This window comes from Microcebus murinus, chromosome 8 (assembly GCF_040939455.1).
Source record: "Microcebus murinus isolate Inina chromosome 8, M.murinus_Inina_mat1.0, whole genome shotgun sequence".
In the NCBI taxonomy this organism is placed as follows: Eukaryota; Metazoa; Chordata; class Mammalia; order Primates; family Cheirogaleidae; genus Microcebus; species Microcebus murinus.
The window spans coordinates 40228483-40253625 of record NC_134111.1 but is presented as its reverse complement, the minus strand read 5'-3'; the positions used below and the strand labels follow the sequence as shown (position 1 = coordinate 40253625).

General features: G+C 39.3%; 1 protein-coding gene across 3 annotated transcripts in view; it reads left to right on the top strand.

The window, feature by feature from the left end:
- The window catches only part of ITGB6 (integrin subunit beta 6), a 128530-nt gene that overhangs the window by 48298 nt on the left and 55089 nt on the right, over positions 1-25143 (top strand). The window contains exons 2-10 of one of the 3 annotated variants that reach the window (XM_012745274.3): positions 4669-4721; positions 4902-5131; positions 5241-5316; positions 6282-6361; positions 8908-8939; positions 9727-9973; positions 19165-19330; positions 20544-20705; positions 23653-23748. In XM_012745274.3, the coding sequence (XP_012600728.2) occupies positions 5302-5316; positions 6282-6361; positions 8908-8939; positions 9727-9973; positions 19165-19330; positions 20544-20705; positions 23653-23748 (798 nt within the window). In that variant the 5' untranslated portion in view covers positions 4669-4721; positions 4902-5131; positions 5241-5301. Of the gene's footprint in view, positions 1-4668; positions 4722-4901; positions 5132-5240; positions 5317-6281; positions 6362-8907; positions 9113-9726; positions 9974-19164; positions 19331-20543; positions 20706-23652; positions 23749-25143 lie in introns of all 3 variants that reach the window. The other 2 variants (XM_012745273.3, XM_012745272.3) reach the window with 2 other exon arrangements.

The window sequence follows — 25143 nt, the reverse complement described above, 5'->3', positions numbered from 1 at the left end:
AGAGACAGGATGGGGGAAAGCTAGGAAGAGCTGAGCCTCAGAGAGATCCCACCTGGGAGGGCACGTTGGGTGCGCGGCAGCTCTAGGCCAGGCCGGGCTCCCGCCCCTCAGCAGAGCGAGTTTGTGGATGTGACTCTAGTGTTCTTCAGATCACGTAGCTCAGGGCCCGTCTCTACTGATTTGACCACTGATCCTCCCAACTCACCACCTCATCTTGCGCTCAGCGTAGCCGTCTTCTGTCTTGAGCATCTGCCTCTGCGCAGCTGCCGCTTCCTCCTAACACTGGCTCGCTCCTGCAGCACCCCTTCCCTCCCTCCAGCCCGCCACCATCTCCCTTACCAAACTCCTGATTTTCTTTCAGTTCCCAGTTCAAATTCTACATATGCAGAAACAGAGGCAAGTAACCTGGTTGGCTGGCTAAGGAGACACCGTGTTCGTTTGGGGTACTTTTTCGGGTGCTGGAAGCTCATTGGTTGGCTGCTCATGGGACACCCAGGCCTGCCTCCCTCCACAGCCATGTAGACAAGGACACCCGGGCACCACATCTTTTGGAAGCAAGTGATGTCTTCCCAGTGCCCTACAGCATGGTGCAAGTTACCCAGAGCAGTCCCAACGTGAAAACAAAGTAGATGGGTATTTTCTTGTAACACTATTCTACTTTGTCTTTTCTCTTAAATTCCTGCCTGCATTTTCTCCACCCTGCATTTGAAGTCTTTCCTTGGGCTTTCATCACAGTCAAAGCAGGGGACAGATTTCCCCTCTCCTGGTTGCATTATGTACCTTCCTAAACCATTTACTGATCTATCTACTCAATATCCATTGAGCGCCTGCTTTGTCAGGTGAAATACTAGACAATGATGACACAAAATTCATCCATCTACTCAATAAATATTAACCGACTACTTACAAAGTGCCAGGCATTGGGTGACTTGTTAAAAGAGAGATAACTAATACTTGATATCCTGTTTGATACATTGTAGGAATTCAATAAATATTTATGGAATAAATGGATGCCTTGAAGGCACTCACAGCCTAGTGGGGGAGTAAGGCAAGTATTTAGACAATTACAAGCAGAGCAGAAAGGGCTATTCTGGGGAATCTCTGCAGGAAGAGAGGCCTTAGGAGACCAAAAAGTTCTTGCAGAAGACACTGATGTCCACACCGAGACCTGGATGGTGAGCTGAGTCAGCCAAGCGCAAGGCTTGAGAGAGAGGCAAGGGCCTGCTGGCAGCACACGTGGCCATGCAGAGGTGTGGAAGTGGGGAAGGAAAGGAACATCCCGGAGGGGACAGAGAATAAATACATCAGGACTATTCGGATTTTAAGAACTGGAATGGAAAGAAGTCTCTACATGGGACAGCTCAGGGTACTCAATTTAAACACAGGGTCAAATTGGGGTTTTTGGAGTTCTCCTAGGACCTTGTGGCTGCCTGTGTCCACTTGGCAAAGAGGCATGAAGATGGTCTGAGAGTGGTATACACCACTTCCACTCATATTCCATTGGGAAGAAGGAGTCATCGGGGCTTTTTTAACTGCAAAATAGGCCAGAAGAGGTAGTCTAACTGTGTTCTCAGGAAAGAAAAGATTTTTGGTGGCAGCTAGAACCTGAGAGAAGTTTCTAGGGAGTGGGCAGATCAAGAGCTGTGCAGGCGTCCCTAATCCCAGCTCATGCAAAGTGCCTGACAGTGGCTGCCAGGGAGGTCTCTGGTCAGAGAGACAACTCAGGACCTGGGAAAGTCTCTGGATCCCAGGGCAGCACTTGTCAGTCCAAGGCAACTCAGGGCAGTCTTGTGGGATGCAAGATCTTTCCTTCCAAGGTGAGGTTTGACTGTTGCATGTTCAGTCTGTAGACAGAGGTGGGTTTTGAGTAGGAAATCATCACGAACTGTGAAGGGTCTTTACCTTACTTGCAAACTAACAAGTGAGCTTGTCACAGATTCTTGGATACTGACAGAGACACGAGATACCTGGGTCAAAGGTAAAGAACTTTTAAATTCACAGCAATAGCTATGGCCAGAATGTCAGCACTTTCTTTTGCCAGTTCCCCAATCTCAATTGCCACAGGATGGGACAAAAAGAAAGAGATGGCCCCTGCATTTGTCGTGGGCTGTGTTACAAGAGAGGAACCCTGAGTTTAGAGAACCTGAACCTTTTATAACGGGCAGTAAGCGTGCCTGCTTTTTGTTCTGGAAATGGACATTATCTCTATCTTCCAAAGCTGTAAACAATTTTCCCGTTACCCTAGAGGGATACTAAATCTTTAAAGGAGGTCCACTTTATAAACATCCTTGAACAGATAGTCCAGAACAAAGGCAGCCCCAGTGCCTCTGCTTGCAAAATGTGCAGAAATGTGAGAGACACTTGGAGAATTGTCTTCTGACAAAGATAGATTCTGTTTTAGCAAGATGGAGTGGTCTTTGGACAGCAGCGTCTGTTGCTGAATCCTCCTCCTCCTCCTGGTCCCTTGATATTGGCAGTCCTCGGGATTCAGTCTGCAGAGCTCTTCCCTATACACACTCACTTCCTTGGCGATCTATCTCATTTGGCCTCTTTTTTTTGAATGCCATCAATCTCCTATCTTTAAATCCATGCTGATAATTCCAAATTGACAGTTGACACTTTGACAATGCCCCCCATGTCCGGACTTGAAACCAGCTCTTCCTCATTATAATCCCTCTCAGTACAGAGTATTCTTCACTCAGTTGTGCCAGCCAAACACTTTCCTTTCTTTTTCTTTTTTTTTTTTTTTGAGACAGAGACTTGCTTTGTCACCCCAGGCTCGAGTGCAGTTGTGTCATCATAGCTCACAGCAACCTCAAACTTCTGGGCTCAAGCAATTCTCCTGCCTCAGCTTCCCAAGTAGCTGGGACTATAGGCGAGTGCCATGACACTCAGCTATTTTTTTCTATTTTTTGTAGAGACAGGGTCTCATTCTTTTTCAAGCTGGTCTCGAATCCCTGGCCTCAAGTAATCCTCCTGCCTCAGCCTCCCAGAGTGCTAGGATTACAGGCATGAGCCACCACACCCAGCTGAAAACTTGTTTCATATTCATATCCAAACCATAAGCAGAGTCTGCTTTCAAAATGTATCCTGAATGTGAGCACCTCTCTCTTCCAACATCACCAGTGACAGCGGCCGTATGTGTCTATCTTGCCCCATACATTCTATGATAACTTCCACAGCAGCCAGAGTGGTTCTCTTAAAATGTAAATTAAATAATTTTATTTGTCCGCTTTCAACCTTCCAACGACACTCTACTATGTTTAGAATAAAGTTCAAGGTCACAGCTACATAAGATCTGACCTCTGCCTCCAAACCTGACCACCCTCCCTCTCTCTTGTGTTCTACTTGCCCTTGCAAACACCTGTTGTTGGGCTGTCTCAGGTTATTTGCACTTTGCTGTGTTGCCCAAGTTATCTAGCGCTCTGTCCCATTTCAGCTGATCAGGGAAGTCCTTTTTTGAACTCCTGACCTCGAGCAATCCGCCCGCCTCGGCCTCCCAGAGTGCTAGGATTACAGGTGTGAGCCACCGCGCCCGGCCCCAGGGAAGCCCTTCTTGACTATCCAAAGTAAAATAACACATCCTCCCTGCCCCTCTTTCCTTTCACCAAGACTTGTTATTACTCATACCTTTGATCACTGTCTGATTTTAAGATCTGTCTTTCCCTGCCCTCTAGCTAGAATATACGTTGCATGAGTCAAGAACTTGGTTTTGCTCACTGGCATAGCCTCTGCTTTAAGAATGATATTTGGCACAGAGTAGATGCTCAGTTAATACTTGCTGAATGAATAGATGAATGATGAGTAACGGTTTGCTGGATAAAAAATGGAGGCAAAAACGGGGACACAAATAATTTGTGCCTCAATCTTTCTTCTTCAAATCAAATCAACTAATTTCATATAACTATTTTTCTCCCAAAAGGCATATCTTCCAACTCTTCAATAATTCTGGAATCTCACTGTAGCAGATTCTTGCTACATTCCTCTAGGTTCTTGAGTATGATGGAGTTCAAAATTCAACCCACTTTTCTGAGAAGAACCTAAGAAGTCTACAATTAGTTTTCCTCTCTTTACAAGTTTCACATGCTTACCTAGAAATACTCCTTTAAAAGATAATCTCCTAGGACATAAACCCAGCCACAAAGAAGCCTCTGTAAGATCAGAGAGTTTAGAGAGTGACAAGTGAGGATTTATTTGATTGCTATCTGTTCACAGTTTCTACAACTCTCAAAACACTTTCCTGCAGAACACACTGGGGGATAAAAACACAAGTAACCTCATGAATTTAGCCATGGATTGTATATAGTTTTAAATTGTCACTCCTTCATTTTACAAATAAATACTTCTTATGTGCCAAGCTGTGAGCTAGAAGCTGGAGATTGCACAGTGGAAAGATAACTTCATTCCTATCCTGAGGGATTCAGAATCTTGGGCACCTCTTTTGTTTCTCTTTCCAATATTGTTGCCATTGTTGTTTTGAGACTATCTTATTTCGATCTCCTTTGATTTTTATATATTATATTTATTTCTGATATCACTTTTTAAATAATAATTCTATACTTATGGAAAAAATATCTTTCATCCAATTTGAAAAATAAGAAAACACAATGTTTTCTCTCTCTAGCCTCCGTCTAATTTGACTGCAAAATAATGATTTTTATTTTTCAGAGTTCACTTCAATTCTCTGCAAAGGATTTAACAATGAAATACAAAAATCTCAGGTACTTTCATTTAGCTCATTATTTATTCACCTTCCTTACATATAGCTTATATGCTTGTGTTTTATTTAACACCTTTACTGTTTACATGAAATTAAAATTATTTAAGAAACAACCATATTTCAGTTGCTCTTTTGACATTACACTGATTAATATTTCACTAATGATATTAACTCTCTCTAGGAGGCAGAAAGACTACTAGACTTTACACAGAAATTTCTACTGAATGAATTTCCCCACCTTCTCGGTGATTGTACACCTGCCTTCCTTATAAGGAGAACAAGGAAGTAAATCATGTTGAAGTTGCTTTTAAACACAGCTTTTCTTCTTTACCTGTCCAGGTAGCCTCTGTTTTCATTTCAGTCGTAATGAAAACTTTTTAATTTACATCTCAAGTTTCTATTCAAAGCGGTGTAAGTAGTATTTAAAATTTTACACTCCAAGAAAGAAAAGACTTAAATGATGTTCGGCTTTGGTCTTGTAATGTTGAAGGTAATTCATTTTTGTGATTTGTCTGCACAGCGAGAACTGAAACGAATGGGGATTGAACTGCTTTGCCTGTTCTTTCTATTTCTAAGAAGGAATGACCACGTACAAGGTAAGACCTCAGTCCTCCGATATGTTGCTTTCGTGGTATGCTTGACAAACCTGCCATTTGTTTCAGAAATGAGATCTGAAGTTATTTTTTGTTTGATCTGTTCGATTGCTCTTTTGTCACCGAGCGAACACTTTAACAAATGACAGGCAAACACAGAGCTGTCCCCACAGTGAATGCTCTAGGCTTCCAGTAAATAAATACAAAGGTTGCACAGGCATTTTAATAAGAAGAATTAAACAACAATACGGCACGAGAGGACTTCTTAATGCCATGTGACAACCATTTTAGAAACTTTCCTATTTTATTCTATCATGAAGCTTTCCACTTAAGAGTAATAACTTGAAAGAATTTATTTTTTAAAAAACCAGAAATACCCCATGTAAGAGAGAAGCATTTTTAAGGTGTACAAATAATTTTTAAAAATTCAAGTGGCAAATATTGACTAAAGATAATAAATAGCATGATCCTGTATTGGTGAGCATGTAGATATTTTCACATTTTAAGAAAAAATTTAAGATACTTTTTGGCTCATGGGACCCATATTTTCAACATGATAGATATAAAATATAAACTTTTTTCTTTTATTTTGATATATTATGGGGGTATAGATTTTAAGGTTTCAATAAATGCCCATTCCCCCCTCCCCCAAGTCTGAGTCTCCAGCATGACCATCCCCCAGATGGTGCACATCTCACTCTTTATATATGTATATACCCGCCCCCCTCTCCCCCCACCTGCCCAATACCCTATTACTGTAGTACCTATGTGTCCACTTAGGTGCTGCTCAGTTAATACCAATTAAATATAAACTTTTATGTGAATTGCTAACATTTTGAGGACTGATCTTTGAATACAAAAATAAACTCTCATATTGTTTTATTCGGTAATTTAAAAGTCATAAATCTCATACATAGAATAACTGGAAGTGTGCTTAATCCCTTGCATCTTGCTGGGTTTAAACATAGGTGGCTGTGCCGTGGGAGGGGCAGAAGCCTGTGAAGACTGCTTACTCATTGGACCTCAGTGTGCCTGGTGTTCTCAGGAGGTAAAACAAATGACCTCAACATGTTTTTAAAACTTGTCTACAGTTACACTTATGTTAATTCCCTCCTTGATAGCATCCTGCTTTCTGTGGAGTTATATGAATAAAACAAGTCAGGAAAGGAAAATGTGAGCATTAGTGGATCAAAGTGGAATTCATGTGCTTACTCTCAAAAACAATCCGTGGAAGGAGAGGATATCAAATTACTCTGAAAAAATACTTAACTCAGGATCTTTCATTTTACCTGGTTCCTCCTCTTATTTTAAAGCCATTTCTAACTGGTTAAAATATTGAGGCTCTCTGGCTAATCAGAGCTCATGGAGATGCTGTTTTCTAAAGTTAAATTTACATTTGATGGCAATATTATAGTTGTGTTCCATCTGGGAACCAGGATCCTTTCTGAACCACTGCCAGGTTCTAAGAGAAGTGCTCTAGGTTTGGGGTAAACATTACTGTTCAGACATTATCCATTTCTTTTAAAAATTACAATTTCATGAGCTCAGAGACTATATTACACAGAGGGCAAAGTTCCAAACAGACATTCCTTTTCTGGTCAAACTGAGAACTCTGTGAACATGGTATGAAGATGATTGGAGAATACATAACAAGCCATCCTAAGTCACTGCCTGTCCTGTGACTCTATAAAGCAAGCTGGAAATGATTGATGGGAAGAAAGAGATGCATTAGCTCTCTGAATTTTAAAGCAAGTCTCTACCCACTGGATCTCATAAAGAGAATCTAAACACAAATCAAACCATGCAAATGCCAAGTTCAGCAAGAGCTGAGTGGCACGCTCAAAGAGAAACAAACCTAGATGCCCAACTTAGAACTGGGCTATAATTGTTAAAACTCAGATTCCCAGTCGGATGTGTGTCCATGGAGGTGGCCTCACAGACAAGAGAGCACAAATCCAGCTCACTCCTCCACTGCTGCCTTGATGGATGGAGCCACAAGCAAAAGCTCAAGAGAATTATATTCTTTGAGCTCATATATCAAAGCAGGATTGAGAATACACAAGGAGGGAAAAACCCACATATTTTTTGGACATTGGCTTCCTGAAGAAAACAGTATCAGTTTCATGCCAGAGGCACAAAACAACAAATCAGTCTAGAATTTTTATTTAAATGTATTTTTTTTAATATTTACTTAAGAGAGTTTCCTAAATTACTATTGATAGCTTTACCTGTGGATAATACTTGGTAGCCAAACTATCATCAAATTTTAAGGCCAGATTATTCTAAGAGGCCACTCTAATAGTAGAAGTAGTTATCAGTATATCAGTTGAGGCAGTTTGAACAAAAAGCAAATCAGGCTTCTGCTTAGGGCAGATGGAAAATAGTTTCTGTGGTTAGCACCACCTCTGATCTTTAGCAAAGACTGTGACTACAGGTGACAACAGTGACACTGTGTTGAGAAGGATTCTGAGGCCTTGTCCAGCCACTATTTGCCTTGATTACATGGTAGAAATTACAGAATTTCCGTGAGCCTCAAATATGCATGAGCCTGACTGACAGGTAACAAATTATAGTCTCAAAATCAATTTCAGAAGAAATCTAACTTTCCTAGTTGGTGAAAATAGCAAGAGTGGCTTAGAATTCTATGGGGGATGGAAAAAAATATGAGCAATCACTTGGTTCCCTCTAAGCATGAGAGTCAATGGGCATCAAATTCTACTTTGCCTAGCACCTTGCAAGCCCTAGAGCAGCTGTGGCCATCAGATAAGACAGGTATTTATATCATGGCTCCATTTCTCTGTTCTGGGTGATCCAGGATTGGAATGGCCACACCTTTGATGGGAAACACTACATCTCATTGCCCTTGCCAGCCAGGTGGATCTGTAGGTGGCTGGGAAACTCCTGAGTCCTATACAGAAAAGCAGATTTTTAAACCATCTTCTCTTTCACTTCCCTTCCTCGCCTCCAAATCTTGGAGAAAGTTCCCAAAGACCTTGAACTAGAACACTTCATGACACAGAGTTTAAAGATCCCAAGAGGTCAATTCTAGTGAAGCAACACTGTAATATAAGGGTAACACACCAGTGAATAAAAGTGGTACAGAGTTTTATTCAAGACAGGGAGATGTTGCAGTCCACGCTCTTTAGGAATCCACAGAAAAATCTCTCTTTGTCTCTGGATTTGGTAACAGACACACTGGAGAGCTCAGACAGCCCCAGGATCCCACAAACCTACAGGTCACCCTGAACAGATCAATTCACAGGATGACGTCAACTCTATGAACCCAAATGTTTCAAGGATGTGGTCATGGCCCGGGAGAAGCTTTAAAGAAGTGAACTTTAAAAGAACAAGGCATTACATAAAGTCAATTGAATGTAGTTAAAAGGAGATCCAGTTTTACTCAGAATTTTACTGGCAGAATTCTCTGGTTATTCACTTATAACTTAACTTTAGACCTACAATCACCGTCAGTCACGTGGGAACATGCCAGTTAACTGGTTACGCATGCAAAAAATTTCAGTTGCTTAGGCCTTATAAAGAAATGCAGATTTGTCTTCTTTTTCTCATTATTGTTTTTTTTTTCCCGTCTTTTAGAATTTTACCCATCCATCTGGAGTTGGTGAAAGGTGTGATACCCCAGAAAACCTTTTAGCCAAAGGATGTCTATTAAACTTCATAGAGAACCCCGTCTCTCAAGTAGAAATACTTAAAAATAAGCCTCTCAGTATCGGCAGACAGAAAAATAGTTCTGACATTGTTCAGATTGTGCCCCAAAGCTTGATTCTTAAGTTGAGACCAGGTATGTTATGGTTTGGCTCATGTAAATAACCTAATGTCATAGACGGTAATGCTGATCTTCCATTAATGTGTCTTCTACCCTGTTACGTATCATTGATTATTATGACTCAGATTTCCCATTCTTAAGGAAACAGAAAATTGCAGGCTAACATTTTTCTTTATTCACCTTGGTCACATGTGCTCCAAATGTATTACTAAAGAAGGCTTTTCTAATAGCAACCTTTTGAATTCCTCCCATGGTTTGAAGGCTTACCTCACATTTCCTCAAGGGTTGTAATGTAGATTTAAACTCCCCCTTTAGTTGGTTCTCTTTTTCTAAAACCACACACAAAAAATTCAGCTTATCTTCCATCTAAATGGACTCTAGTTCTCCCAAGGAGATATAAAATATCCTAACTTATGCCTCCTCCAGTAGTTCTAAACTCTTGGCTGGCAGATAGATATTCATGGGCTTGTTCATTTATAAACACTACCACATAGCTCATGAAATCATATGTATCTTCAGCAAGTTCTTATTGAAATGAAATCACCAGCTGACCCTGTGATTGGCTGGTTCATCATGAATACATCTCAGTGAGTTTTTCTGGATTTGCTTTCCTGCTGGGGCTTGGGCAGGTGACCAACAGACGCTGCAAGTGCACGTCCGCCAGACCGAGGACTACCCGGTGGATTTGTATTACCTCATGGACCTCTCCGCCTCCATGGACGACGACCTCCACACAATCAAAGAGCTGGGCTCCCTGCTTTCCAAGGAGATGTCTAAATTAACCAGCAACTTTAGACTGGGCTTCGGCTCCTTTGTGGAAAAACCTGTATCCCCTTTTATGAAAACAACAGCAGAAGAAATTGCAAACCCTTGCAGGTAAGTAAGTGCTTCTCTGGCATCTCTGTGCACTGATTTTCTGTGGAGATATCCCGGCTCTGAGCCGCACTTGCCAGGAGCTTGCCAATTCCTTGGCATTTCTGTCTTATCTGGTTGGATCTCAGCAGTTCTCTCAGTGGCCTAGGTTGTTTGGAGCTCAAGGTGAGGTCACTGTAACCATGTGATTCTAGCCTTCAGTCCTTGCAGCTTCTGCCTCCCCTCGTAGGCCAGGATGTGGCAAACTAGGATCTGTGTTATAGGGACAAGGGGGTCAAGGATTTCATTGTAGGTTCCAATGGACTGTGCCCACCCCAGCCCCTCAGAGACTTTCTATCCTCCTTGACCACCATTTTCTGAGGCTATTTGACAATAACCTGTACTTTCTCAGAGTCTTTCTCCACTACAGTGACTTCTGCCAAAATAATAATTTTTGCAGCTTGCTCTGATGTACTTTGGGAAATGTGGGTTTCTCTTATTGCCTGTAGAAGGCCTTTGCAGGCTTCACTGCTATCAAACTCAGTAGTAAATGAGTCAGTGGCCATCATAAGCTATTAAAACCGTTTATTATGCAGGTGATGGTCAAGGGCGAATTGCTTTGTGATGGCTTAACCTGTACAATGACATGTTCAAAATCAAATTATGTAATATCCTTCTATTGAAAAAGAGCTACAATTTGTTCTGTGCCAGGCACTGTGCTTAAGGTTTCACATACATGACCTCATTCAGTCTTCATAGTAACAGCAGGTTAAAGCAGGTTTTAAGAGGAAGTAACAGAGACTCTAAGATGTTAGTAAGTTGCCTGAGGCCACGTGACTCATCAATGACCTGTACTAAGATGGTGTGGACCAAAACCAAGTTGTTTACTACTGTGCATCTTGTAGTTATGAAATGATTTTCCCAATGTATGGTAACTTTTAATACTATTATCCACCAAAAGCATCAATCTATACAAAAGGCAGACAGCTTTTATTATATCATTTAAAAATATTTCAGTGTAGTTTCCAACTATAATCTAAATAGCTGAAAATAATTTAACCATTGGAGGGAATTTTGCACTGATTTTAACTCTCAGGAATTGTGTTTAGTGGCAAGTATCAGAAAGTGGCTTAAAAAAGGGGGATTTTTTTTCCCTTCTTTCACAAAAAGAATCCAGAGAAACAATGAAGGGCTGGCCTGGCCACTCAACAAACATCAGAAATCCAGGCCTATTCTGCTCTCTGTTTCATCATTGGCATTTGGATTTTATCTCCATGGTCTAGGAAGGTTGCTGGAGGTGCTAAGCATTGCTTCTTCATCCCAGGCAGGAAGAAAGGTGGGAAAGAGGGGCAGATCAATAAATGACATTGTCTGTCTCTCTCTTCCCTGCCCCTCCTCCCCTTTTAAGTTATAATTGGCATGCCCTCAAATGCACACTTCAGAAATGTTCAATTTGGTGAGTTTTGATAATCGATTACACCAATGTAATTAACACCCAAAACATGATTGAGAATATTTCCATTCCTCAGGAAGTTCCCTTATGCCCCATTACCGTAAGTTCTACTTCCTCAGAAGCAACCATTTTTCTGATTTCTGTCATTTAGATTGGTTTTTGCCTATTCTTGGATTTCATATAAATGGAATAATATAATACCCTTGTGTCCCACTTCTTGGGTTAAACATAATGTTTTTGAGATTTATCCATTAGTTCGTGTTTATCAGCAATCAGTTCTTTTTCGAGTATTTTTGTTTTTGTTGGTTTGTTTGTTTTTTGAGATGAGGTCTTTCTGAGGCTGGTCTTGATCTCCTAGGCTCAAACAATTCTCCTGCCTCAGGTTCCTGAGGGGCTAGAATATAGGCATGTGCCACGTATCTGGCTTCCTTTTTGTCTTAATAATAGTCTACTGTGTAGATTTATTACATTTTGTTTATTCATTCATTCATTGGTGTACATTTAAGTTATTTCTAATTTATGGCTATCACAAAAATGCTGCTATAATCACTTACTATAAATCTTTGTATGTTTTTATTTCTTTTACATAGAAACTTAGACTGGAAATGCCAAATTGTATAAGTGTACTGCTAATTTTTAAAGAGACTACCAAATTGTTTTCCAAAGTGAATGCATCATTTTTCATTTTCATCAGGAATATAAGAGGATTCCAGATATTCCACATTCTTGCTAACATTTGGGGTTGTCAGTCTTCTAAATTTAAGCCATTCTAACAGGTGTGTAGTAGCATCTCCTTGTAGCTTTGGATTTCCTCAGTGATGAATGATATTGAGCATCTTTTCATGCGTTTATTTGCCATTCTTATTTGTTATTTTATGAAGCATCATTTCAAATCTTTTTTCCTGTTTTAAAAAATTAGATTGTCTTCTTAATATTGTGTTGTAAGTTCTTGATATATTCTATTATATACAAGTTGTTTGTCAAATATGTATTTTGAAAGTATTGTCTCCCAGTTTGTGGCATGTATTTTTAGTTTTCCAGTAATGTCTTTGGTCAAGCAAAATTTTCTAATTTTGATGAAGTCCAGTTTATCAATTTTTAATTTTAAAGTTACTGTATTTTTTGTCCTAAGAAATTTTTGCCCACGCTAAGGTCACAAAGATTTCTCCTATCTTTTCTTCTGGAAGCTTTATGGTTAAAGCTTTTACAGTTAGGATTCTGACTTTGAGTTAGTTTTTCTATTTGGAATGAAAAAAAAAAAGTCTAGGTTCATCTTTTCTTTCCATATAGATATCCAGTTGTTCTAACTATTTTTTAAGCAAGACTGTTTCTTCCATATTGAATTATATTGATGGGTTTGTTAGAAAGCAATTGGCTGTATATGTGTAAGTCTAATTCGGGATGCTTTATTCTGTTTCATTGATCCATTGAATATATCTATGTAACTACTAATTCCTCCTCCCTGTCTTGCTTACTATAGCTTTATAAAAGTCTTGAAATTAGGAATGTAAGTCCTCCAACTTTGTTTTTCTTTCCTTTTGGCCATCCTAGAGCCTTTCCATTTTCATATAAATTTTAGAATCAACTTGTCAGTTTCTTAAAAATATGCTGAGATTTTGACTGAGATAGCATTGAAATCCTTGATCAATTTGGAGATATTGGACATCTTAAACATATTGAATCATCCAATCATTTCAGATGACATATACTTTCATTTATTTAGATCTTGTTTAATTTCTCAGAACAATAGTTTGTCATTTTCATAGTATATTTTTTTTCCTGAAGCACTTACATAGTAGATATTTTGTACATCTTTTGTTTCGTTTTTCTCTAGAGGTATGTTTAAAAATTTAATTTTCCAATTGTTTCTTGAGAACATATAGAAATGTAATTGATTTTGAATATTCACTTTGTATTCTTCAATCTTGATAAATTTTCTCATTAGTTCTAGTCTGATTTTTGTAGATTCCTTAGAATTTTCTATGTACATGATCATGTCATCTGTGAATAACAGCTTGTTTCTCTCCTAATATCTATGCCTCTTCTTTCTTTTTCTTGCCTTATCACATTGGCTAGGATCGCTAGTATAATTTTAAATAGAAATGGTAAGAGAGGATAATCTTGTCACATTCTTAATCTTAGAAGGCTTCAATGTTTTGCCATTAAGTATGTTGTTAGCTAGTGTTTTCTTTTATTTCTCTTTATCAGATTAAGGAATTACTCTGCTATTCCTTGTTTGGTAAGGTTTTTTAAAATGCTGATAATAATAGTAAGATATGATTACTGTTGTTAATTGTTTGATTCACTCGTAAAGGGAAATAAGCTTGGTGTTAACAACCTCCTAACTACCTAACCTAAAAACATTTCTAAAGCTTTTGGCCTTTAAAAAAAAATATCAGAGAATATTGTACCTGTCTAAAATTGTATTTAGTTCTTTGGTATATCATGTGTCTTTCCCCTACAACAAGCTTCAGTAGATAGGCTAGTAGGGCAATTCCATGTAGAATTACAAAGTGCCACCTTTGCCCCAGGGATCATGTTTAAAATCATTCTTCCTATCATAGGCCAGATAAGATACAGCAACATGTAGTACAGTGATGACCATGGGAAACAATGTATGTGGAATGTTACCAGAGAAAACAATTAAAATTAACAAGGCTGGATGGCTCAGCTAAGCTAGTAGCCCAGCATATTGAACTAACTATCAGACCCTGTCCTTAATCAGGCTTCTAGAAAATGAAAGCACTCTTTATTTAGCTGTGACTTACATTTCATTTATGCATTCATGCATTCATTCAACAAAAATTTCCTGAGCTCCAACTGTGTACCAAGCATTGTGCTAGGCATGGGGGTATCTGGAAGAAAAAGTCCTGGGGCCAGTCCTCAAGGAGCTGAAGTTCTTTGCATGGTGGTTAGGCACGTGGGCTTCAGAGGCAGCCCTGGATTAGGTCTTGACTCATCTGTTCAGTCATAATGTGACCTTAGGTGAATCATTTCACCTCTCAAATCTTCAGTGTTTTCTTCTATATGTTTGTAACAACCATACCAATGACTCAGAGTGGTTATAAGGATTAGACGAGATAACGAATGGAAGCATTTGGCACTGGGCCTGACCATAAAAAGTTCTTAATAAATAGTAGGTGCAGTTAACAACAGCAGAATGTGGTTGTGGGGAGACCAGAGCACTGCACAGGAAGCAGCATGAGGACCCAAAAAAAGATTAGATATTTGATCTCTTGAAAGGGTCAATATATCCTATTTTCTAAAGGTGCTTTTTAGTTATTATTATTCTTGGCAAAATTTACCATGAAGGTTATAAATAGCAAGTATTTTTTGCTGAAAAGGAAACATTATGTTTTCCTTTTCCACTAAATCTCTCACTAATCTCTTCCACTAATCTTCTCTGTCTAGATACCACCACCCTACAAACATATCCACACCAAGACAAAGAGTAAATCATCTGATCAAACTAAATTGTATAATTATAAAATAAAATTTTCTTAATAGGAAGACAATGAGAGTTAAGAGGAAAGAGCATAGGCTTTTTCAGACCTAGATCTAAATTATCACTTGGGACAAATGACTTACTGTCTTTGAGCTCTGTCTCATTATCTATAAATGGAAATAATAACATTGACTTCCTAGAGTAATCATGAGAACTGAATGAGCTCAGAACATAACAGACATTCAAAACAAGTATTAATTTTCTTCCTCTCCTTAACACTTATTAATTTATCTCTAGTTATTTTAATCTAGTGGTCCTCAAATTTTTAGATTTTAGGATTCCCTTAGACTCTTAAAAATTAAGACCCCCCAAAGAGCTTTAGTTTATATGGGATACATCTATCAATAATCACCATATTAGAAAGTAAGACTGAAAAATTTTAAAGTGATTATTTATTGATTCATTAATAAATGATAAGAAACACACTGTATATTACTGTAAAAGGTGATTATAAAAATAACTATATTTTCCAAAACAAAACAAAAATTAGCACATCTTCTCTTCTAAAACAGAGTGGCACCATTTTATACTTTTACCAATCTCTTAAATGTCTGGTTTAATAGAAGACAACTGTATTCTCATATCTGCTTCTGCAGATATGTTTAATCTGTTGCAATATTTTTCGGTTGAGTTCCATGAATAAAGTCAAACCTCATATAGAAGTGTAGTTGGAAAAGGAAGAAGCATTTAATAGCTTTTTCCAGTGACTGTGGACATTCTTCTCTGAAATTGCATTCAAACTAGATGACAGGGAAAAGTTAGTTTTGATGTGGAATCTGAAAGAATATCAATGAATATTTCATATTCTGTTACGTTAAAATCCATTGGTCTGTCTTGCACTTTGAATGGCATTTTTACTCATGTGTGATTTTGTAATATGATGCTTTGGTCCTTTGAAAAATATTGGTTTACTGAATTATGCAGGTCTTCCAGATTTCAGGATATGATATCAAAAAATCACACTTGTTAATATCACCAGCATTCCCATCAGATAAATCTTGAAGTATTTGGAAGTATTGGGAGTATTGTTAATCTCACAGGTAGCAGATCAAAATTTTCCCAAATTCTAACTTACCTCGAATTTTGTCATTGGCAACAAATTCTGGCAGTGTTTCCTTTGAAGTGACAGTCTCACTTTGTTGATTTTGAAAAACGTGTTTGCCAAACACTTATGTTGGAATAATAGTTTGGCTGTCAATCATTCTTTCACATAAAAATGGTGTTCCGTAAAAAAAGGGCCAGTTCAGCTCAAGCAATTGTACAAGTATTTTTTCCTCTATAAACGTACTTCTGTGTGCAGCAGAAATGCCATATGCATATTTCCCATGTATTGAAAAAAAGCCCATGCATTCAAAGATGCATACTTAATAAAATTAATAACTTTTACTGCTTCCTCAGGGCAAAGGGAAGCCAGCATTTATTTTTATTATTATGGCAAATGCTTGCTGGTCAAAAACAATACAAGGACTGCTAGCTAATACAGTTTGGTGCCATAGCCTTGCTACATGCTGAGACACCAGAGCAGTTTATTCACTACTGCTTTCGTATCATGGCTGCAAGTGCCAACACAGTGAAAAATGCAAATGACATTTTTTAATTACTGTGAAAATAGTTTGAACTTAAGGACCTCCAGAAAAGACTCGGGGATCCCCGAAGGTCTGTGTACCACACTTTAAAGTCCATCTTTTTGGCAGGCATGGTGGCACATACATATAGTCCCAGCTACTTGGGAGGCTGAAGTGGGAGGATTGCCAAGGAGTTTGAGTCCAGCCTGGGCAATATAGCAAGACTTAAGAAAGAAAGAGAGGAAGAGGGAGGGAGGGAAGGAAGGAAGACCACCTTTTTAATCTAATCTCTACTGCCTTTTGGAGTAGCTTTCTCTATTTTCATTGGATGGAGAGTCGATAACAATGTATTTTACCCTGCAAGAGCGCTGAAACAGTTTACAGCTTTGAAAGAGCTTCCTTTGCTGTTGTCTAAAATACAATAACAAAAACATGTTTTCTTCATTTCCATATTTATGAGTTTAATGTGCATTTAAAAATGGTTAATAGCACAAAAGTTAAAATTTCTTTTTCTATCACCCATTTTGAAGAATTTTTCAACATCATTTCATATATGCTGGGGTGTTTTGTTTTGGTTTGAATTTGATGCCAAAAGTGAGGAATTTATTATAGTTTTACCAAAGAAGAAACTAAACCATGAAATGCTTAAATAGATTACCTATATGTACACACACATAATCATATATGAGTATATGGTTTATAGTTTCTTATTGCAGTAGTCATGAGCCCATATGAAAATACAGACAAAAGGAAGACAGTGGAAATCATTTCTAACCCCACTTAGAAAAAGATGATGTTAACCTTTTGGTATATATCACTACCGTCTTATTTTATGGAGGTGGCTATCTTGGGGTACCTTGGGCTGTGCCATTGAATGCCAGGGCCTCTACCGCCCCTTGTTCTGAAGCCTGGGGCCACATCAGATTCTGACCTGCTTTCCATGACAGTCTATTGATAGGTAGAAAACGCTTGTCCTCACAGACAGCGGCATTCTGGTCCCAGTGAGAGCTTCATTACTCAGTGTAAAAAACACCCACAATCATTCTGATTTGTATACACAATCGATTCTCATCATTCACGGTGGTCTTGTCAGTCATATGGTGCACTGTCACTCATGCCTGAATGAGGCTTATCTCACACATGCATTTTCTCCATAAGACACATCACGGCCTTCTTGGACTTAGAAACACCAGACAGCATTTTAACATTATAGTTGGGGTCCATTGTAAACAGTGAAATTATCAATGAAAGGCACAAAAATGAGAAAGATGTGGCACTAAACAGATCATGAAAAGGACACATGCTTACATAGAGCTGAAATATGCTCACCGGAGAGCTGAAATAAGAAGGTAGAGCATCACCTTCTTTGACCTCAGCTGGGAAGGTGCTCACAGGGAGACTCACTTTTTTTTTTCTTTTGCCTCTGTGCATGTCCATGAATGACTGAGAAAACATTGCAAATGTTGATTTGGGGGTTACAAATAAATTTTAGCAAGTAGGTAAATTCACAAATACAGAATCTGTGAATAATGAGGATTGACTGTATAGCTCAGGCAGATGAACTTGAACTAGAGCCTGGCCCTGGCAGAGGCGCCTTCACGTGCTGACGAGTTAGGCTGCTGGACCTGCGAGCCGAGGCCCAGGCATCGCATGTGCTCGTACAAGGGTCAACCAGCTCTTGCAGGCAGCACACCACACCCTCCCTGGGGACTACTCCTTTTTGTCTCTTTGAACTTCTGGACCTATAGCTCTGACTTTAGCATGCACCCAGAGGCTTGGCACAACACAGGTGCTGAGCCCACGCCCAGCATCTCTAACTCAGTCATGCTCTACATTTTGCACTTCCAGCAATTTCCCAGGTGACATGCACGCTGGTAGTCCAGGCACCTCACTTTGAGAGCCTCTGCTGTATGCTGTTATCCCCATTTTAAAAACCCACAGCTCAGATGTGTTGGGTAACTTCTGTGCCCAGAGTTTCATGCACAGCTAGTAACTAGCTTTCAAAATAAGATGCGGCTGAATTCATGATCATCTCTTTCTGTTCTACCCTAATACCTTTGGTGCAGATTTCATCCTAACATGGCATTTTAAGTGCTAGTTTTATTCCCAAGGCTGGCCCACAACAGTGTATTCAATGACAGTAGAGTTGGACTTTGGAACCAAGATCCCTGCTTTGATTGTTGAGCTCTTGGCAGGCAATGCTGGGAGTACAGGAACAAGCAGAGGAGTAAGAAGACTAGTTCCTCTCTTGTCTTGCTACAGGGTGACTCATACTTGATGACAGCTTGAGCTACCAGAGTACAAAGGAATTGTCATCATGTAAACTTAATGGTGGATTTTGGTTGGAAGGCAATAGAAGGTTGTGGTTATGCGCATGCGCATACACACAAACGCACACACGCACGCACAGGCACAACACTGGAGTTGGAAGTCTGATCATTAGATTACCTATTAGCTGAGTTTGAGCCAGTGCAAGACACATAATAAGCTTTAAATAAGTGTCAGCTTATACGGTCAACAGGGAAGAGGTGGGCAGGCGATGACGATGGTAGCTGTGAGATTCACGGCCAAGTTACAGAGTCAGGAGCTTTAGAAAAATTCATCTTTATTTCAGGAAATGTTGCTAGGCTATCTATTAATTGTGTCTTGTGCCATATTTCATCAAGAATATTTTTACATTTTACCTTTGCAGTAGTATTCCCTACTTCTGCTTGCCTACATTTGGATACAAGCACATTTTGCCATTGACGAATGATGCTGAAAAATTCAATGAAATTGTGAAGAATCAGAAAATTTCTGCTAATATTGACACACCTGAGGGTGGATTTGATGCAATTATGCAAGCTGCTGTGTGTAAGGTATGCTGAGGGGAGTAATGCTTCACTCTGCTAACATAAGAAAATTCATCTCTTATTAACAAATCTACTTGGAAAAGCTTAGCTAATTTTCTTTCCTTTATGCTGTATTTCTACCTTTGATACTTTTCTTAGAGCACACAATTTTTGCAAAATTTTTAATTAAATCATGTTGACATAGGGACTGCTTTTTATGCTTATATGAATAATCTAAAAAAATTATTGTTATAGTGGGAAAATTTAGTTGAAACAATATGTATGATTAATTTTTAAAGATCAAGATCAGATTAACTAGTTTTTAGATTAACCATGGTGGAAAAAAAAATTAAAGGCAGAGCATTAATGAGAAAACTAAAAATGCCCTGAATCGGTATATACCTATACATATGATTACATATCTATTGTTTCGAACCAACAAAACCAACATCAGAAGTTACACTGACTCTGCAACATGTAGGGACACGGCTCCTCCTTGACTCTCTGACATGTATCCATGAGAAGGATTGTCCTGTTTTTAGGCAACAGCCCTTCATGGAAAATATCAGGAAATGGACAGTGCTGAGGCTTCTAGAAGGTGGGCGAGCCAAGGAATTAGAGGAGAAAGGGAAGAAATAAGGTGGGATAGAGAAGCCAGGATGAGTTTTCACTCAATCAGTTCCCCGATTAGTAGTAATTAAAGGGCAGACACAGGCAACAATCTTAATTAGCAGGACATTGGGGCCATATTTTGGTAAGCAGTACTTACCTTTGTATTAAGTTTATGATGTCTAAATGTTGGGTGACATTTTAATGAAATGGGCTTACTTTGAGCCCATTTTGTATTGTATTTTGACTAGTTTTGCTTCAGTTTGGATTTGGGATTATCTAACGACCTTCTCTTCCTTCTCCCCTCATTTTTCTGGTTTGAGTTGAAAGCTGATCAGGAAAAATAGTTAATTATGTAAAAGTCAAGATCAACTGAATACTGATTGTAGTGGGGCTATTTTCTCTGAAGCCTAAATCATCTGAAAATGTTATCCAGAAAAAAGCAAATGTCACAGAATCTCATGCTTTTAAAATATTAATGTTATCAACTCACAGTAGATGAAAAAGGCTAAAATAGATAGAACAGAAATATATTTTTTATAATCTGAATATGTCCGAGCATAATTGATCCACAACTCAATAAATGCCCACCTCTCTCCAATACAACACAAATATTTCTTTCCCACTGTAGGAAAAAATTGGCTGGCGGAACGACTCCCTCCACCTCCTCGTCTTTGTGAGTGATGCCGATTCTCATTTTGGAATGGACAGCAAACTGGCAGGCATCGTCATTCCTAATGATGGGCTCTGTCACTTGGACAGCAAGAATGAATACTCCATGTCAACTGTCTTGGTGCGTAACCTGCACTCTGTACTGTTTTCAGGGCTACCAGCAGGCAAGTGAAGCAACAATTGAGGCTTACATTTTCTGGTTTGAGATTAGCAATTTGCACCCTCTCAATTCTCACCATCATGAGAGGTTCCCACATGAGCACAAGTGGGTGGTGAGCACACATGGGAAGTTTGGATCTTCTATGACACATGTGATCCAAGAACCTCTCCAACTTCTCAAAGAGCCGGGGGGCTGGTAAAGCAGCACAGGCAGCTTATTCTGTTCTTTACCACAGCCTCAGAAAGGGGGCCCGGACCAGAGCAGTAGCCAGTAGGGGTCACCATGAATGATGGTCCCTAGGTCATGCCATGCTTTCATGGACCATGGGGCTCCATGGGAAAAAAACTAGTCAGGTATGGCTTGGTTGGTGTTTATTAACCTTTGGCTTATTTTCTGCCACTTAAAAAATGCTGGCGACATTCAACAACAACAACAACAAAAAAAAAAACAACACAACTTTTGTAAAATCCAGGTAAAAATTTCAGAGCTCTTTTGACATACATGATCTCCTCCTATCCTCAACAGAACCCTATGCGTCTAACCATTTTCCCTGAGCAGACCATGAGGCTGCCATGTTTGTGCACATGTTTGTTATTCCCTCTGTCTGGAATGCCCTTCTCTCCTAGGCTGCTGGGAAACTCTCAATAATCCTTTAAAAGCCAGCTCAATCACCACTGCCCCCAGAGAGTCCTCCTTGACCTCGTTAGGCTCTGAAGCAATCATCTTTCCTTTCGCTCTCACACACAGATATCTTCTTGCACAGCTCTATGTGGAAACGTGTTTGCTTACATCTGTCTGTCTTTCTCTGTTGTGCAACCCTCAGGACCAGAACTGGCTCACTATCTGGTTCCCGACAGCACAGTGCCTAGAACACAGTGGGTGGTGACTAATGTATGAAATAAAATTGACTTATGAAACATCAACCTGGGAAGGTCGTATTATCCCCATTTAACACTTGAGAAAATATGGTACAGAGAATTTAAGGGCCTCCTTAACACAACAGTGCTGTAGAAGAAGTGTGTACGACAGAGGCAGAGTGGGAGAAGAACCTAGAATTCGAATATCAATTGGAACAACTGGAATATCAATTGGAAAAACTGTTCTCTAAAAACTCTTAACAGTTCCTAAATTACTCACTACCACTCCTTAACCTAAATTACCAATGTAACATGAATGTCTTTCCCTAACTTTTGATCCAGAGTATTCCCTAAACATATATATTCTTTAATCACATAATCTGCCTTTTCATGTTACAGTATCAATGAGGATAGCCACATTTTGTCTTTTAGTTGATGAGGGCAAGAAACCATGAGAAATGGATCCCGTTTTCATTTCCTTTTTCTTGCAACTTTTCAAATGCCCCTAATAGACATTTTATATTATTATTATTATTATTTACAAACATGTAATAGACATCTTGAAAGTAGCAAGATCCAAGATGCTAACACTATCTATTGCCTAATGTGACCTCATCTAATAAATGTTCAATTCATTCTTTTCAAACAAGTTGCTACAAACGCACAGAAGCCACGGACCATTTCCATGCTTGCCTGCGACATAGCCCCCTGGGTCCTTGGGACACCTCTTATATCCTCAAAACTGGTCCAGATTCCTGGGGCCACAAAATGATAGGCTGTGGTTCCTAGCCTGGAACTTGCAATATAGTTGTGGGAATTAAACCAACTGATCTGATTCAAATAGAAAACCGCCTTTGCCCACCTACGAAGGGCTATGTGGTATGATCCTGGCGGTACAAGCGCAGCAGTCGAAAGGTGTAGGAACATGTGAGATAAGGAGGGGCTGGCATTGGGAGAGGGGGTTAGGCTTTAGGGTGAAGGATGTGTGAGTGGTTGAAAAGCAGAGGAAATCAAACATGTCGGACTCAAGAAGATTTATATGATCTGGCGTCTCTACTAATAAAAATCCAAATGTTTCGGAAAGTGCATACTACACAGACACACTTGCAGGTGGGTAATTTGCCAGAGTGTTTTTGACAAAGCTACACTTTTTTCTCAGCTCGAACCTTGTACCTAAAAACTTTAGATGAAAATACTCCAATAGTACTGAGATTCTGTGAACATACTGCATGAGTGTAGAGGAGGGCTTATTTCTCAATCTTTCTCTGCTTTGGTTGACTTCAGTCAGGATCGGCATATTCTTATTATAGTTTAATTGTTTGTAGGCTGCTCCCTCACTTGGGTTTCCTCTTTGTACAGTAGCCACATTTGGATTCATACGACAGGCGAATGTGCTCCATGTTTTCCAGACTTAGAAAGTAAAGTCCATCTTCAAATTTGATTATTAATGACTTCTTTTATTATTTTTTTTAAGTTACTCATGTCACTTGGGAATGAGTATGTCCATGGAACAAAAATACAACATGTTTTAAATTATCCTGTAAAAATATTGCAGGATCTCATACAACAGATTGTTGACATTAAAAAGGCAATAAAACCAAACCCAAGAACTGGTACAGGAATGTCATAGTGTGTCATGCCTCAGCAGACTGTCCCTTTGTCAACTCTCATGGCACCTCATCCAGTTCCTGTGAGAGTTTGAGAGCTACAAGAGCCCCCTTAGTCACATACCTCCTAGTCTAACTGCCCGCCCTGCCCCCGCAACTCTACCATTCCCAGCCTGCTGGTAAGTCGCTGAGAAGTGACAGAGCCTAATACACCGCATTGCCAGGAATTGATTCTTAGGACTTTTTTGGACTTAGAAGATTTTGGAAAAAATTACTAAACCAACTAAGTGAATAATGCCAATTGTGTACTTGTTTAGAGTGCGAAATGAAATAATGCCTGTGAGCATTAAAGTGCTAAACTCAGTAAGATATCTTTAAAAATTAATATTCCTTTATTTTACATTCTTTTATTAAGATGACACAAAATCTATATGTTAATTTTAGGAATATCCGACAATTGGACAACTCATTGATAAACTGGTGCAAAACAACGTGTTATTGATCTTTGCAGTAACCCAAGAACAAGTTCATTTATATGAGGTAAGCAAACATAACTCGGGAATTCCTTCGGGGAGATCATGTGTTATGAAACTGCAGCATTAACTCTAAAAGTTTAACACCTGGGAAGGTCAGTTGATAATCATTAACATGTTCTGAATGTACTGGGCACTTGGCAAAGAGGATTCATTTCCTACTTACAATTTAAATTATAAACATGAGGTGCAGTGGGGACTTGGGGGCAGATATGGTGGAAGGAAGAAATAGTCATGGAAATGAAATAGCTACTTTGGAAGAGAGGACCAATGAATATAGGACCACATACCTAAAGGAAAAGTAGCCTCTCTCCCCTTGAACTCTTTCATCTGATGAGGAGAGAGTTTACAGAGAACAGAAAAAAATCTTATGAATGGAAGGAGAATTGACTTTAAATTATTTGACATTTGCAAATTAGATACATAGAAAAGATACAAGCTATTGAGAAGTAGAAAATTAAAAGCAAAAACTTGTTAAATTGGGCCAGAAAATTTCTCCCTCAAAGTAGTCGGATTTGCAGTTCAGGTTTTTGAGTGGAAGCACCAACTCCCAAAAGGGAACCATCTTATTAGTTAAAGTGATGTTCTACACCACTGCACAAACTTTAAAACATACAGCATATACAAATGCAAAATACTTCTATGGTTTCTCTCCAGCCCAAGAAAAACAATATGCCAAAATGTCAAAATGTCATGCATTGGGCTACTTGCAAATGATCCTAATCTGCAGTTTCACAGGGAAGTAGAGCCCTTAGCCTGAGCCCTAGAAAACTTAGAGAAATAAAACTGCCTGTGCCTTCTATGCAGCAGCGTTGGATACTCCTAAATTCAGTCTGGTCTCCCATTCCTTTTGAAAAGACCACTTAACTTGCTTGGTGACTTTACAGGGCTCACAAAACTCTGAGATTATTTCTCAGAAGGCTTTGATTAAATGCCACTCACTGCTCAGGACGGTACTGCCCGTGAACTTGCATCAGGTTCTGCAGAAAGGATCCAGGAGGAGATGCTATCTTGCATTTTTAATGAGAGGGGGGTATTGTACTCTCAGGTGAGATTACCTTCTGCTGCAAACCAACGAAGTCGCTTGCAATCAAGCTCCATACTCGACGCCTTTGTTCTGCTCAGAGACCATGTGGTTCACCTGATCTGAGCATTTTCTTAAGGCTCTTTAGTATGGGATACTTGTATCCAGTGGTTTTAAGTAGTAGAGTTGCAGTTGAGATTAAAAAAAATACCCCCAAAATACAATAGTGACTCTATTCTGCCTTTGATCCTTAAGGCGACAGTGAGAGGACCTGGGGTCACAACACCTCCCCCGCAGCAGGGCTCTGGTTTAGAGGGGGGAGGGAGAGTCACAGAACATTTCTTCAAAGGGGAGTCTGGGGAACAGGATTGATGATCA